Below are 16,149 nucleotides of genomic sequence, written 5' to 3'. Positions count from 1 at the left end.
CCATCTCCAGCTCCATCTTCAGCTTCAGCTCCATCTTCAGCTCCATCTCCAGCTCCATCTCCAGCTTCAGCTCCATCTCCATCTCCATCTCCATCTCCATCTCCATTTCCAGCTTCAGCTCCATCTTCAGCTCCAGCTCCAGCTCCAGCTCCATCTTCAGCTCCATCTTCAGCTCCAGCTGCAGCTCCATCTCCATCTCCAGCTCCAGCTTCAGCTTCAGCTGCAGCTCCATCTCCATCTCCAGCTCCAGCTTCAGCTTCAGCTCCATCTTCAGCTCCATCTCCAGCTACAGCTTCAGCTTCATCTTCAGCTCCATCTCCAGCTCCATCTCCAGCTACAGCTTCAGCTCCATCTTCAGCTTCAGCTCTATCTTCGGCTCCAGCTCCATCTCCAGCTTCAGCGCCATCTTCAGCTCCATCTCCATCTCCATCTCCAGCTCCATCTTCATCTCCATCTCCATCTCCATCTCCATCTCCATCTCCATCTCCATCTCCAGCTCCATCTTCAGCTCCAGCTTCAGCTCCATCTTCAGCTCCATCTTGAGCTTCAGCTCCATCTTCAGCTCCATCTCCATCTTCAGCTCCATCTTCAGCTTCAGCTCCATCTTCAGCTCCATTTCCAGCTTCAGCGCCATCTTCAGCTCCATCTCCATCTCCATCTCCAGCTCCATCTTCAGCTTCAGCTCCATCTTCAGCTCCATCTCCAGCTCCATCTCCAGCTTCAGCTCCATCTCCATCTCCATCTCCATCTCCATCTCCATTTCCAGCTTCAGCTCCATCTTCAGCTCCAGCTCCAGCTCCAGCTCCATCTTCAGCTCCATCTTCAGCTCCAGCTGCAGCTCCATCTCCATCTCCAGCTCCAGCTTCAGCTTCAGCTTCAGCTCCATCTTCAGCTCCATCTCCAGCTCCATCTCCAGCTACAGCTTCAGCTTCATCTTCAGCTCCATCTCCAGCTCCATCTCCATCTCCAGCTACAGCTTCAGCTCCATCTTCAGCTTCAGCTCTATCTTCGGCTCCAGCTCCAGCTCCATCTCCAGCTTCAGCGCCATCTTCAGCTCCATCTCCATCTCCAGTTCCATCTTCAGCTCCATCTTCAGCTCCATCTTCAGCTTCAGCTCCATCTTCAGCTCCATCTCCAGCTTCAGCTCCATCTTCAGCTCCATCTTCAGCTTCAGCTCCATCTTCAGCTCCATCTTCAGCTTCAGCTCCATCTTCAGCTCCATCTCCAGCTTCAGCTCCATCTTCAGCTTCAGCTCCATCTTCAGCTACAGCTCCAGCTACAGCTCCAGCCTCGTCTGCAGAGCAGCGGACGAGGCCTCGCTCCATCGGGACTCACTCGCTGTGAACAGGAGTGTGAACGAAGAACGAGGCCGCGCTACATTGTGGACTTTTACAAGCAGCCTGGAACGTTCCAGCGGAACCTCGCGCCTCCTCTCGACTTCAGCATATTCTGAGGTGACGCAGCACCAGGCAGCGCTTCCAGATCAGCGGCTCCGTGGGACCGGAACCTGCCTGGTCCGGGTCCGTCCCCAGCAGAGTCGGGTTTCACCCACTTTCGGGTGTGAGTCGTCCTCCGTCTCATTGCCTTTTTATGGCTTTCATGTGTTCGGGTCCTGACAGTGATCACAGTCTGACTGTGAACATGATCATCTCTCAAATCACAGATAATTGAGCTGCAGCTCAGTCAGAACTTTAATGTTTTTCCTTCTCAGCCTCGTTTTTATTTTATCTCAATACTTTCACCGCCCCTGAAATATCACATTTAAATTTATTCATTGTGTTCAGCGAGGATGAAGCCTGTGCCAGTAAATCATTCTTGTCCATTAGAAGCCTGGAATATGGTAAAAGTGGCTTTAGACGAACGTGAACGAGCTCGTACCACGGCTCATCCAGATCCACCAGTGGAAACGCACACGTACGTCCACGCTGGTGCAGAGGTGTGGAGAGCTGACCTGAGGCCTGCTGATCGAGCTCCAAGAGCTCCAGCACGTTACGTAAGGCAGCAGCGAGAGCTCGTCAGATCCTCCTACAGACGCCTGAGCAGTCACGACTAGCGCCGACGTCCTCCATCCATCCACTCAGAGCAGTTAACACCGACCTCACACACACGCACACGCACGCATGCACACACACTAACAAACACACACACACGCACATACACACTAACAAACACACACACACACACACACGCACGCACATGCGCACACATGCACACATGCACACACACACACACACTGACAAACACACACACACACACACACGCACACACACACACACACTGACAAACACACACACACACACACACGCACACACACACACACACTGACAAACACACACACACACACACACACGCACACACACACTGACAAACACACACACACACACATGCACACACGCACACATGCACACACGCACACGCACACACGCACACACGCACACATGCACACACGCACACATGCACACACACACACACACACACTGACAAACACACACACACACACACGCACACACACACACACACACTGACAAACACACACACACACACACACACACACACACACACACACACACACACACACACACACACACACACACACACCGCAGGCCTGGGACCCTGCGTGTGAGTGCTGCTGCCTCCCTCAGTCTCAGCTCCCTCGTCCTCTTACACGTGTTCCGCCCGTCTCACCGTGGACCTGCAGCCTTCGAACCTCGGCACCTCGGGCTGTAGAAGGCTGTAGCTGAGAATAGCAGACGGATCCTGCCCACCATGGGATGTGCTCATGCAGCCGTGTCTGCAGGGAGAACGATGAACCCTGATGAATAAATATGAAGATAACCTGCACCTCTGCTCTTCTTTCCTCCAGTCTCACATATGCTGCGCTGAAGAGAAAACACATCTCCCATTTTCAGCAGAAGCCTCTCGGCCATTGTGTTGGTGCTGTTTGTGTGAGTACAAGTGAGTGAATGTGTGCGCACACATGGTTGTGTAGCGGCTGTGTGCGTGTGGGCGGCTGTGTAGGAGTGTGCAGTAGCTTTTGACAGAGCCTCCAGTAGCGAGTATTTGCAATCTTTTGTTTTATTCTCCATCTCCCGCTCGGTAATGACACCTACAGAGCGGCGCCGCGCTCGTGTGCCCGTGCCCCTGAACGAATGCACAACAAAAAGCCTCTTTAGGACTCGCCTCGCGGGTCGCCGTCCTCATCGCCAGCAGCTGCTGCACGGTGATCATTAAAAGGGCTTTTTCTGCATTTTAATAAAGCACAGGCAGCTTGATGCTTTATCTGCAGTCGGCTCCAACAGAACCCGTTTCATGAATCGTATCAGCAGCGTCTGCGCGTCCTGGGCACGGATCTCCAGCGTTGGGGGGGGTTAGATGTGTGTGTGTGTGTGTGTGTGTGTGTGTGTGTGTGCGTGCGTGCGTGCGTGCGTGCGTGCGTGCGTGCGTGTGTGTGTGTGCGTGGGGGGGTCCACAACAAAGTGCTGCAACGGGAACGACGAGACGAGAGACAGAGGAGAGTGTTTTCACCAGAACCCACATTGGATCCAGCACCTTTACGTGATGATAAAAGTTGGTCTGGGGAGAAAGCGGAGCCGTCGCAGCCTGATCCTCATCTTCATCATCATCATCTTGTCTCAAGTCTTGCATCATTTGCTGTCACCACATAATGTTGCAGAGCGTCAAATTCACTAATGAAATTCCCACTTTTATTTTGTAGTCTGGGACGGGAGCGTCTTTTCCTTCTGGAGCATTGTGCTCAGCTCTAAATGTGTCTCTTCTTTGTAGAATCGAGCATTGAAGCCCAAGATAAAATGATACAGACATAGATTTTTTTTAATAAACATAATTCAATTTCAGATCATGGTTCTGTTCTCAGCTACTGATCCTGTGAAGTCCCACCCGGTGTCCAGAGCCTGTTTCTACTGTAGCACACTGACAGAACCGAGCTTGAGGCTCGGACCCGAGTGTGCTGAGCAGGTACAAGCTTCCCCGCGGTGCGTCTGCGTGTCTGCCCCGTCGCTGATCATCAGGAGAACAACAGCAGCACACGTTCCCTCACACCCACTCCATCATCAGAGATCCAGAGACCTCCATCATGTGGAAGCAGTTCTTATTGCAGCTGAACATTGGTTCAGTTTCAGTGCTTTACTTCCTGCCTCCAGCACCATCACATCACACACAAACTCAGCTGAAGCGTCCTTCAGGCCGAGGTCAAAGGTCGGTCCAGAAGCCTCCGTCCCGGTGAAGGTGCAGTGGTAAAGTGAAGCGGCGCCGGCTGCTCGTACGTCCAGTTAATCGTGCAGACGCCGTGTGAAGCGCAGACATTTGCTCCACGCAGCGAGATGTGAAGTCAATGATGGGTTGTGTAATAATGGAAGCATATTTCTGCCTCATTGAAGCTGCCAAAGCTCAGCTCACAGCTTCTCTCAGCTTCCACGCTCTGTGCCCGATCCGCATGGCAGCATTTCATTGGTCGGCAGGCGCCAACCTACGCGTGCGTCTGAGGGCGACGCCCGACATGGAGGTCAAAGACAGACCAGGCTCCTGCACGATGTGAAGGATGAAAACATGCTCTTTATGCAGACGGCGCTGGAGGAGCTTGAGGCTTCGGACCAGAGCGGCCTCAGTGCGTGGGAAGCCGGGCCGAGCGGCACCGCTGGCTAGGCGAGTATGTGCTGCGGATCCTCAATTAGCAGAAACCGTTAGCATCCCTTAGCGACTGTTAGCGTCTGAACGTGACAGTTAGCGTACATTAGCGTATGTTAGCATAAGTTAGCGTACGTTAGCGACCATTAGCTCCCACCTCTCTGCCTGTGACCTCTCTGACCCCCACCAGGCCTGACTGCAGCATTGGTCCAACCAAAGTCTAACCTTCGTGGTGGCAGAAAATCTCAAATGAATCATTTTGGGGAATTTACAGAGAACCTTTTGCAGAATGTCAGATCAGACAAGAAAGCTCTTGATGCTTTGGAGTGGTTTGCATCAGTAGCGGTCCTTGGTTGGAAAGGACACAAGGCGTCAGAGGGTCAGAACCAGCGACGTTGCTGTAACATGTAAACACAGCTTCATCACACGTTGCCGTGATCGACGGCAGCGGTCTGATGTGTGACCGGGTTGAAGCCGTGGGCGGATGTGGAGGAATGAGTCTGGACTTGAGGTGTCGGAGCGGTTCTTTGCTGTGGGATGATGCTATCTGCTATTCATTCGTGGCACGTCAGGTTGCGAGCGGTTTGGCCACAGGCTACGTCCCATTCTTTGGCCGTGTGTCACAGGTGTGTGTCTGCATACTGAGGATTTCTGGAGTTTCTGGCAGCGTGTGGGAGCAGAGAGAGCACCTGGCTCAGAGGTGAGTCACCGGCGCAGGCGCTCGGCTGACATTTAGTTCTAATGAAGCACTGGCAAGATAATGGCAGCTATTGGCACTAGCAGGCGCACGCACACGCACACATGCGCGCACGCACGCACACGTGCGCGCCCGCGAAAAGCCGTCCTCAACACTTACCTCTGCGGAACCCGTGCTTCAGACCCTGACTCATGCACATTAAGGCAGAGGACGCGGAGGAGGCAGGCGCGTTTCGAGGCCCAGACAAGATGACAGTCAAAAGGACACTTAGAGGCGAGCGGCGGCGCCGGCAGGAGGCCGGCGAGGGCCGGACGAGGTAACGAGGTGACTAATGCAGGTGAGGCTGATTAGTGACAGACCGCGGGAGGAAGGAGCTGCTCGCCGGCTGGAGAGTGAAGCTGAGCTGCAGTAGATGAACAGCGGGGCTTTCTCACTGCATGTGCAATAATAACAGGCATGCAGCTCATCAGCATATATAAGGTCAGCGTGCTTCCCCTCAGACGCACCATCGAATGTCCCTGACTCACTGTGGTTTCCCTCCAGCGTGTGTGTGTGTGTGTGTGTGTGTGTGTGTGTGTGTGTGTGTGTGTGTGTGTGTGTGTGTGTGTGTGTGTGTGTGTGTGTGTGTCAGGCCTTTAGCTTCCTGGCTAACTGGTGCTAGCGGCTCAGTGTGGACTCTGGGCCTCCCGCTGCAGATCACATCTCCACACACGCATGCACGCTCATATGTACGCACACACACACGCATACACACACACTTATAAGTACGCACACACACACACGTACGCACACACACACGCACACGCACACATATGTACGCACACACGTACGTACGTACACACACACACACACGCACACGCACACACACACACACACACACACACATACGTACGTACGCACACACATACGTACGTACGCACACACATACGTACGTACGTACACACACACACGCACACACACACATACGTACACACACACACACACACACACACACACACACACACACACACACACACACACACACACACACACACATACACACACCAATATGTACGCACACACACAAACACGCACACATGCACGCACACACATACGTATGCACACACACACAAACACGCACACATGCACGCACACACATACACGCACGTACACACGCACACACACACACCAGTAACACAAAGAACAAAAAGCCTCATTTCTTTAACCTCTGTCAGAGTTTTGAAGTTTCTGACACGCTCTCAACGCCCATGTGGTTTTGGGAAATTCTGCTTTCTTCCTCTTTTGTTCTACCTCCCGCTGCAGCACCTCCACCCCCTCCTCCCCCCACAACAGTCACCATTTGCTGATTGTCAGCTTGCGCGAGGACCACAATGACTTCATGAGCGACTGCGCCGTGGTCGTGTTAAGCAGGAGAGCCCTTGAAGGCCGGTTGCCACGGTAACGGCGAGGCCAGGCGTCGCCGCCCTGTGTCGGTGTCCGACCGGCGCACAGCGTTTGCGTTGATCCTCGCTCGCGGCTGTTGTGTAGCATTAGTGGCCGTCGCCGTGTTTGTCTTTGCTCTGGTGATGGAGAGACGTTCGTCCTTGAATCTCCATTAAACGCGATGCTTTTCATCCAACTCCAACTCGACAGTGCTTTTCACCAGGTTGTCACGCCCTCCTCATTGTGCTGCTATTTGACGCGGAGAGAAAACCTGACAGTCACTTCTCCGGCGTGGACCTTTCTAAATAATGTTTTAATTTTACTTTCCATTGAATGGGTTTTCTCTGCTTGTTGTTGTTGCTGCAGGCGAAGCCCGTGTTTGAGTGGTGGAGGTGAAAACCATTATAAGATGTGTCGGCGGGAGGAGAGGGGGGCGAGTGGCTGTGTGGTGCCGATGAGTGGGCTGCCGTGCATTCTTTTGGCCTTATTCACTGACTGAGCGTGGGCAGCTAATTCGTGTTTGCGTTCACAGGGTTTACCTAAGGGGGGAAATGTTTTATTATGCGCTGTCTTTGAAATCGATGACTAATTGCGCTTCCTTTCTCTGGCTCCCGCGTCGCTCAGCGCGGTCCCTCCTGGACCCGGACCCGAGGGACGCGGCTTCTGGTTCTGCTGCAGAACAGAGACTCTGATGAAGTCACATCCTGCTTTTTAGATGTGTTTTACTGCAGCAGCTGAAGCACAAAGCGCTCAGGACAGTAACACAGACGCGGCCTTGGGAGCCGCAAAGAGAAGAAAGCGCCTCAGAAACGAGGAGAGTGCGATCGAGCAGAGAAGCGCATTCTCGCAACATGAGTCACTTTCGAGTGAAAGCTTTGTAATTTAAGCCACACACGGCGAAGGACGACGAGCGATGGATGGAACCGCGGCGCAGATGCCGTCACCGGCTCCAGCTACCGAACCAGAGGTGGTCCAGTATGTGGTGGACCCGGTTCCACCTCATAGGTGACAGAACGTGGCCCTTCAGCCCTTTGTTTCCACTGTGGAAATAAGACCCCGCTTCACACAGACACGAGCGGCGGCGGCGCTTCCTCTCAGACGCTGGACTAAAGATGGCGGCGGCGCTTCCTCTCAGACGCTGGACTAAAGATGGCGGCGGCGCTTCCTCTCAGACGCTGGACTAAAGATGGCGGCGGCGCTTCCTCTCAGACGCTGGACTAAAGATGGCGGCGGCGCTTCCTCTCAGACGCTGGACTAAAGATGGCGGCGGCGCTTCCTCTCAGACGCTGGACTAAAGATGGCGGCGGCGCTTCCTCTCAGACGCTGGACTAAAGATGGCGGCGGCACTTTCCTCTCAGACGCTGGACTAAAGATGGCGGCGGCGCTTCCTCTCAGACGCTGGACTAAAGATGGCGGTGGGCGCTTCCTCTCAGACGCTGGACTAAAGATGGCGGCGGCTTCGTGCAGCCGGTTGCTGGCTGCTGCCTCGAAGGCAGGCTCCACCAGCTCCTCACGGATGGAGGCACTAGTGAGGATCTGGGACCGCGTGGGTTAGACAGACGCACGCACACGCACGCAGTCCATCCACTTGACAGCTGGTGTTTTTCATAAAATGGTCAGTCGGCTTTTTGTGCTTCGCCTCCAGGAACAAAAACACAGACACGTGTCGTGAGTCACCGCCGTGTGTCATAGTGGAGGATGGCATCAGCCGCTCACACAGGACACAGATCCAGTCCCAACAAACAGAACCGCACCAGGTGAGTGACCTGGAGGAGGACCTTATCCGATCTGAGACTGAAACAACTTCCACAAACAAACTTCACTCAAGTGTTTGTACCATTTGTTGCAACAAAATGGTGGCGCAGCTGACGCCGTGCTGTGGGTCGGCCCGTCAAAACCAGTGTTGGGCTCACGCTATTGTTCAGCTGAAACATTAATACCCACAGGATGCAACAGAACCTCATTCCTGGATCACACACTGCTGTGGAGGAAGATGGAGGAGGAAGAGCTGAGTTCTGACCTGCTTTCTACTGAGGGAAGTGACACTTCCTGTGTGACCAGCGCCAAAAGCTTTGATCTGCTGGATGGACGGGCGGAGGGGGCGGGGCTACGCTCCCAGCCTCAGCCTCAGCCTCAGCCTCAGCCTCAGCCTCAGCCTCAGCCTCAGCCTCAGCCTTATCCTCAGCCTCAGCCTTATCCTTATCCTCAGCCTCATCCTCATCCTCAACCTCATCCTCAGCCTTAGCCTTATCCTTATCCTCAGCCTTAGCCTTAGCCTCAGCCTTAGCCTTAGCCTTAGCCTCAGCCTTAGCCTTAGCCTCAGCCTTAGCCTTATCCTCAACCTCAACCTCAGCCTTAGCCTTAGCCTCAGCCTTAGCCTTAGCCTCAGCCTTAGCCTTAGCCTCAGCCTCAGCCTCAGCCTCATCCTCAGCCTCAGCCTTATCCTCAGGCTTAGCCTCAGCCTCAGCCTTAGCCTCAGCCTCAGCCTCAGCCTCAGCCTCAGCCTCAACCTCAGCCTCAGCCTTATCCTTATCCTCAGCCTTATCCTCATCCTCATCCTCAGCCTCATCCTCAGCCTCAGCCTTATCCTCAGCCTTATCCTCAGCGTTATCCTCAGCCTTATCCTTAGCCTCAGCCTCGGCCTCGGCCTCAGCCTTATCCTCAGGCTTAGCCTCAGCCTCAGCCTCAGCTTCAGCCTTATTCTCAGCCTCAGCGTTATACTGAGCCTCAGCCTTAGCCTCAGCCTCAGCTTCAGCCTCAGCGTTATCCTTAACCTCAGCCTTAGCCTTAGCCTTAGCCTCAGCCTCAGCCTCAGCCTTAGCCTTAGCCTCAGCCTCAGCCTTAGCCTCAGCCTCAGCCTCAGCCTCAGCTTCAGGCTCAGTCTTATCCTTAGCCTCAGCCTCAGCCTCAGCCTTAGCCTTATCCTCATCCTCAGCCTTAGCCTTAGCCTTATCCTCAGCCTTAGCCTTAGCCTCAGCCTCAGCCTCAGCCTCAGCCTCAGCTTCAGGCTCAGTCTTATCCTTAGCCTCAGCCTCAGCCTCAGCCTCAACCTCAACCTCAGCCTCAGCCTCAGCCTTAGCCTTATCCTCAGCCTCAGCCTCAGCCTCAGCCTTATCCTCAGCCTCAGCCTCATCCTCAGCCTCAGCCTTATCCTTATCCTCAGCCTCATCTTCATCCTCAACCTCAACCTCAGCCGTAGCCTTAGCCTTAGCCTTATCCTCAGCCTTAGCCTTAGCCTCAGCCTCAGCCTTAGCCTTAGCCTTAGCCTTAGCCTTAGCCTCAGCCTCAGCCTTAGCCTTATCCTCAACCTCAACCTCAGCTTCAGCCTTATCCTCAGCCTCAGCGTTATACTGAGCCTCAGCCTTAGCCTCAGCCTCAGCTTCAGCCTCAGCGTTATCCTTAACCTCAGCCTTAGCCTTAGCCTTAGCCTCAGCCTCAGCCTTAGCCTTAGCCTCAGCCTCAGCCTCAGCCTTAGCCTTAGCCTTAGCCTCAGCCTCAGCCTTAGCCTTAGCCTCAGCCTCAGCCTCAGCCTTAGCCTTAGCCTTAGCCTTAGCCTTATCCTCAGCCTCAGCCTTAGCCTCAGCCTCAGCCTCAGCCTCAGCCTCAGCTTCAGCCTTATCCTCAGCCTCAGCGTTATACTGAGCCTCAGCCTTAGCCTCAGCCTCAGCTTCAGCCTCAGCGTTATCCCTAACCTCAGCCTTAGCCTCAGCCTTAGCCTTAGCCTCAGCCTCAGCCTTAGCCTCAGCCTCAGCCTCAGCCTCAGCCTTAGCCTTATCCTCAGCCTTAGCCTTATCCTCAGCCTTAGCCTTATCCTCAGCCTTAGCCTTAGCCTCAGCCTCAGCCTTAGCCTCAGCCTCAGCCTTAGCCTCAGCCTCAGCCTCAGCCTCAGCAGCGTGGAGGCCTCAGGTCACAGCCAGACCCGGACAAACACCAGCAGCAGAGTTCAGCGTTAGTGACGTCAGGCTGTGACAGATGAAGGGAGGAATTACGGCTCAAATTAAAGAGCTCCAACTGCAGCTTCACCCGGCGCCGATGTTTCTGTCTACAAACCCTGCTGCCTTTCAAGGAAGGACCTTGAAAACATGGGTGTCTTCAAAGGCCTTTTTCAGAGACACAAGGTCTCTCTCTGCCACGGGTTTTGTGCTGTGGAGAAAAGCAGTAATGGGAGAGGGAATGCTTCAGCTTCTCCTTTCAAAGAAAGTCACATATTTCTAAATGAAAGGCCTTTGGCAACAAGGCTGCAATCATGTTGCTCTGAAAAGGCTGTCTGCCCTTTGGCCTCAGGTATCTCTTATAGACGCGCAGGACGAGGAAGGAGCCGACAAATGAGAAAAAGCTCTGCTGGCTCCTCTTCATTCCCCGCCTGCTCCTTCCTCTGCTCCTTCTCCTTCAGCGAATCCGTCCATTATCCATCTAATCACCCATCGCACATATTTGAGCAGGAGTTAGCGGCTAATGCCGGAGCATTGTTTCCCACGCTGCACATCCAGGGGTTAACAGCAGCGTAGGAGTAGTTTCGATCCGTCAGGTAGGTCAGGTTTCTCCTAGCGCGGCTGCATACCTGTGTGTGTGTGTGTGTGTGTGTGTGTGTGTGTGTGTGTGTGTGTGTGTGTGTGTGTGTGTGTGTGTGTGTGTGTGTGTGTGTGTGTGTGTGCATGTATGTGCATGCTTCTACAGAGACATGAAAGGAATCAGAGCGTCCCAGACAACAAATATGAGACCACAGCCAGGCAGATTTCTGGAACCAACAACGCTCGGCTAGAAGTTTTCCACCGGCTGAAACTCGCTGGTTTCCTTCAGTTCAGACCAAACTCCAAATGAAGTCCTGACCTTTGAAACACTACTCTTAAAAAGGCTCCAGCTCAAAGGTCAAGTGCGTCTCACAGTCTGAGGGGAGATGCACTGAGCGCCGGTGGTGAAGCACCATGAGGACATTTGGACCTCAGTCCCTTCTCTCCCTCGTGATGGAGGACGTCTGGGTCCGGTGCGGTGCGGTCGGGTGAGTGGTGGAACCCAGCTTGAAGGTCCTGTTAACGCTGCAGCAAAGCTTCAACAGAAGCGAAGGCTGCTTTCTCCTGTCGTCTGCAACCTCCACAGCCTCACACCTTGTGTAATCCCTTTGGCGGCGGATGCTGTTTGAACAGAGCGGGCTTTGACGTGGGGCCTCCGGGGGCCTGTGCGTGTGTGTGTGTGTGTGTGTGTGTGTGTGTGTGTGTGTGTGTGTGTGTGTGTGTGTGTGTGTGTGTGTGTGTGTGTGTGTGTGTGTGTGCTTCTTTGAGCTTCTGGCCATGGGAACAATGGTCCTTTAGAATGCGGGGTTACTGGTGCGCTGACCCCTGGCAAATACGAGCCATGTTCTGGCATTCCAGGCCTGATTGGCACTTTGAGCCTGCAGAGAGCTCAAAGGACACACAGGAAATGTGACCAGTGTAATTGGTTATATATTAGCGGAGCATTCTCCCGTTTAAATGATGGAACATTCTTAAGTGACACTTAGGTGGATGGGCAGGGATTCCACCGGCTACGGGAGGGAGGGAGGGAGGGGCTTTACCTCCGTGGTGGTGAACGGGTCACAGTGCGATGACCCCCTGAAGCGTGGCCGTCGAGGAACGTCCCGAGCCGGAGCTTGAGTGACCATTTTGACCTGGGCGCCTGCAGTTCACGGACCACGTGTCACGTGGTGTGCGGTGTTTGTGCCTGTTTGAGCACAACAGATACCTGTCAAAATAAAAGCACGTAGGTGTGTGTGTGTCACACACTACAGGTTCTGTCCTGAGGCTCAGCGGCAGCGGATCAGCACCGGAACAACACGGAACAACACCTGCGCACACACACACACACACACACCTGCGCACACACACACACACACCTGCGCACACACACACACACCTGCGCACACACACACACACACCTGCGCACACACAAACACACACACACACCTGCGCACACACACACACACACCTGCGCACACACACACACACACACACACACACACACACACCCTGCGCACACACACACACACACACACACACACCTGCGCACACACACACACACACACACACACACACCTGCGCACACACACACACACACACACACACACACACCTGCGCACACACACACACACACACACACACCTGCGCACACACACACACCTGCGCGCACACACACACACACACACACACACACACACCTGCGCACACCCACACACACACACACCTGCGCACACACACACACACACACCTGCGCACACACACACACACCTGCGCACACACAAACACACACACACACCTGCGCACACACACACACACACCTGCGCACACACACACACACCTGCGCACACACACACCTGCGCACACACACACACCTGCGCACACACACACACACACCTGCGCACACACACACACACACACACACACACACACACACACACACACACCTGCGCACACACACACACACCTGCCCACACACACACACACACACACACACACCTGCGCACACACACACACACACCTGCCCACACACACACACACACACACACACACCTGCGCACACACACACACTGACACACACCTGTCAGACCACCCACCCATCACACCACTGACAGCTGAGACAAATATGACCTGATATTATTCAATGTGGGTTTCAGAAATTGAAAGTGTGCATTTAAGAAAAGTTGACGTGCGGTCGATCGGAGTCCTAATAACAACATCGGCTGACCTGAGATCAGCCCTGAGATCAGCCCTGAGGTCAGACCTGAGATCAGCTGATGTCGTTATTAGGACTCGTGCTTTACTTCTGACTGCTCTCGGTTTATTATATGACAGCACCGGAACCTGAGGAGACCCGTTCAGGGGCCCGTCCTCCTGCTGATTAGTAGAAGCTGACAGGCTTCAAGGACGTGGAGAATTATAAGAATAAGAATAAGAATAAGAATAAGAATAAGAATAAGAATAAGAAAACCTTTAATAGTTCCGCAGTGGGGAAATTACGTCTCACAACAGCAGTACAGCTGAGCGAGAATACAGGTACAGAACAGTTTGTGTTGGCACAGTACAAAGCAGTACAGTACAGTTAGAGTGAGCATGAGGTCATTGCAGGGTTATTGCACAGTAATGGGTATAAGATTTGTACCGGTAACAACATACATGATTATCAGCCACAACGCAGTGAAAGGCTGAACATCTCAATAACAGACAGTTGTGGCACAGCTCATCTAATGTCATGGATCGGAACCAGAGACACAGCAGGTCCAAGGTTCTGCACTAAAACGCTCTGAAGCAAACCAGCCCACCAGGTCAGTCCGGGTCACGGCCCACAGCCGGACCAACAGCTCCCTCTAGTGGCTGCGTGTTGGTACAGCCACTCCCTCCTTCCCACAGGCTGCAGGCTGCGGTCCCACAGGTGGCGCTGTGCAACAAGCCAGCGGAACCGGAACCAGAAGCATGCGTGTTAAAGGGCCCATATCATGCAAAATCCACTTTTTAGACATTTTGGAGCGTCCCTATGACTCTATGGGTCACATATACACACACTGAGCACGGTAGAAATGCATTTCCTGCTTTTTTCACATTTTGAAAACGTAAATTTTCTCATCCAATGAAAACAGCCACGACCTACTCTGAGGCCGTTCCCCGGGTTTCGTCATACTGGTTGAAAGTTCTCCTTGCAAATCCTGAACCACCACTCCCACAATGATCCCGAACCAAAACTGGACTTCCGCCATTTCCCCCCTCTCACTCACCGTGAACAGACCAGCACGGCAGCGCCCAAGTCCTCCCATAGAAATAGTTCGGTTCTTGGGTGTTCTACCAACACCAAAGTCTATTCACTTTAACAAGGGATCAACAAGTGAGGATTTGTGGGTCACTTTTATTTTTAACGGACCGGTGCCAGAAACACTGCCTCAGCATTTATACGTATGTGCATTTCAAACGAGGGTGCGTACAATGCTGGATTTGTTTCACGGCTCCTGTTGGAAAAAAAGGACCTATTCCTACAGTCCGTCATCCACTCACTGAAGTAAGTACATGCTTGATATTTATAATGTTTTAAAATGTTAGTTTGTCCGTTTAAAATATAGTAACCTATGTGTGAGTCAAGTTACTAGCTAGCTATGCTAACGGCTACAGCCAGTCGACCGAGCCTTTGTCCCCTTCAAATGTGCTCATGTGGGCTCCTGCAGCCACACCTGTGTGGAGAAAAGCTAATGATTATCGTAACGGCGTCGAGCGGCTACAGGCAGGGAGCGGTGGGTCTAGCGTCTGTCCTTTTTCTGTAATCGCATACACCTGCGGGGAACAGCTGATCGTTATCGCCCTTCCAGCGGCGACAGACAGGAAGCGGTGGATCTAGCTCGCTGTAGTAAGTTTGTGCTTGATACTTGTGATATCTAAATATGTTAGTTGGGTCTGTTTAAAATGCAGTTACCCACATGTGAGACAAGCTAATCGCTAGCATCGCTAACGGCTACAGTGAGTCAACTGAGCCTTTGTCCCTTTCAAATGTGCTACTCTGAGTTGGGCGCAATCACACACCTGTGTGGGGAACAGCTAATAGCGATGGGCCTTCGATCGGCGACAGGCAGGAAGCGGTGGATCGAGCTTTTGTCCTGTTGACGTGCTGCCGCTCCTGTTTGTGTTGCGTTAGCCGTTAGCATGTCTTTAGGCCTTTGCACTTTAGAGCGACAGCTGGTCGATCGCTACAAAAAGAACCTGCAGATGAACACGGCTATGTTTGTTATTAACCCGTCCTGTCCAGCCTAAATCAACTTGTGATTTGGGGTTATGTCATTGTTCTATCAACAACATGATTAGTTGGAATGATTACTGTGTTGTGTTTCAAGCTTAGTTGCTAATTAGTCACATCTCTACAATACCTGCTGCTTATCTGGTCAGTTACCGATAGCTTGTCTACCATGCCATTATTTGTAGGACCAATACAATTTACAGTAAATGTAACAGTCTTTCTATACTGTAGGAGGGCAAATCCCAGTTGCCCACATGCAAGAGGCTGTCAAACGAGAATCACTGCAGACTGTTGGTACACAGACATCTGCTGCCCACTCAGGAGTGAAGGTATGTAAGTTTGTATGTACCAACAGTAAGATAGGTAATAGAAGATTTTAATTGGTATATACTGTTTAGATTTTATATTTGAATTGTAACAACTGTTTATCTGTTTTTTTAGCACAGACAGGCCTGTCCTCTTGTTTGGTTTAATTTTTTGTCTGGAATTGTGTGTTCTTACATTAGAGAAGGTTTTGACCTACATAATAATTAACATTTCACTAATCTACAATTCTGATTGCAGTACCTTTTCTTTTGAGGTGATGGTGGGACAGCCACAGCTTCCATCTGGTAGAGGACTGCTTCCGCTCAGTCTTCCAA

At 52.7% G+C, this 16,149-nt stretch overlaps 1 protein-coding gene across 6 annotated transcripts; it reads left to right on the top strand.

Annotated features, from left to right (window-relative positions):
• Positions 1 to 3,409: 3,409 nt before the first annotated feature.
• LOC129603536 (uncharacterized) lies at positions 3,410 to 15,665 on the top strand. Of its 6 annotated transcripts, none has more exons than XR_008693475.1 (5): positions 3,410 to 4,666; positions 7,388 to 8,309; positions 8,409 to 8,520; positions 8,710 to 11,291; positions 14,143 to 15,665. XR_008693475.1 is itself a non-coding variant. In XM_055505232.1 (2 exons), the coding sequence occupies exon 2, from the start codon at positions 8,848 to 8,850 to the stop codon at positions 10,714 to 10,716; it is 1,869 nt and encodes a 622-aa protein (XP_055361207.1). In that variant the 5' UTR covers positions 3,410 to 4,666; positions 7,388 to 8,847; the 3' UTR covers positions 10,717 to 11,820. The 6 variants fall into 6 exon arrangements, 1 of the variants encoding a protein (XP_055361207.1); XR_008693474.1 differs by having other exon boundaries at positions 7,388 to 8,313; XR_008693473.1 differs by having other exon boundaries at positions 8,409 to 11,291.
• Positions 15,666 to 16,149: the final 484 nt, after the last annotated feature.

Source organism: Betta splendens, chromosome 21 (genome assembly GCF_900634795.4).
Source record: "Betta splendens chromosome 21, fBetSpl5.4, whole genome shotgun sequence".
In the NCBI taxonomy this organism is placed as follows: Eukaryota; Metazoa; Chordata; class Actinopteri; order Anabantiformes; family Osphronemidae; genus Betta; species Betta splendens.
The sequence above is the reverse complement of the archived record's forward strand: the minus strand, read 5'-3'. Positions and strand labels throughout refer to the sequence as shown.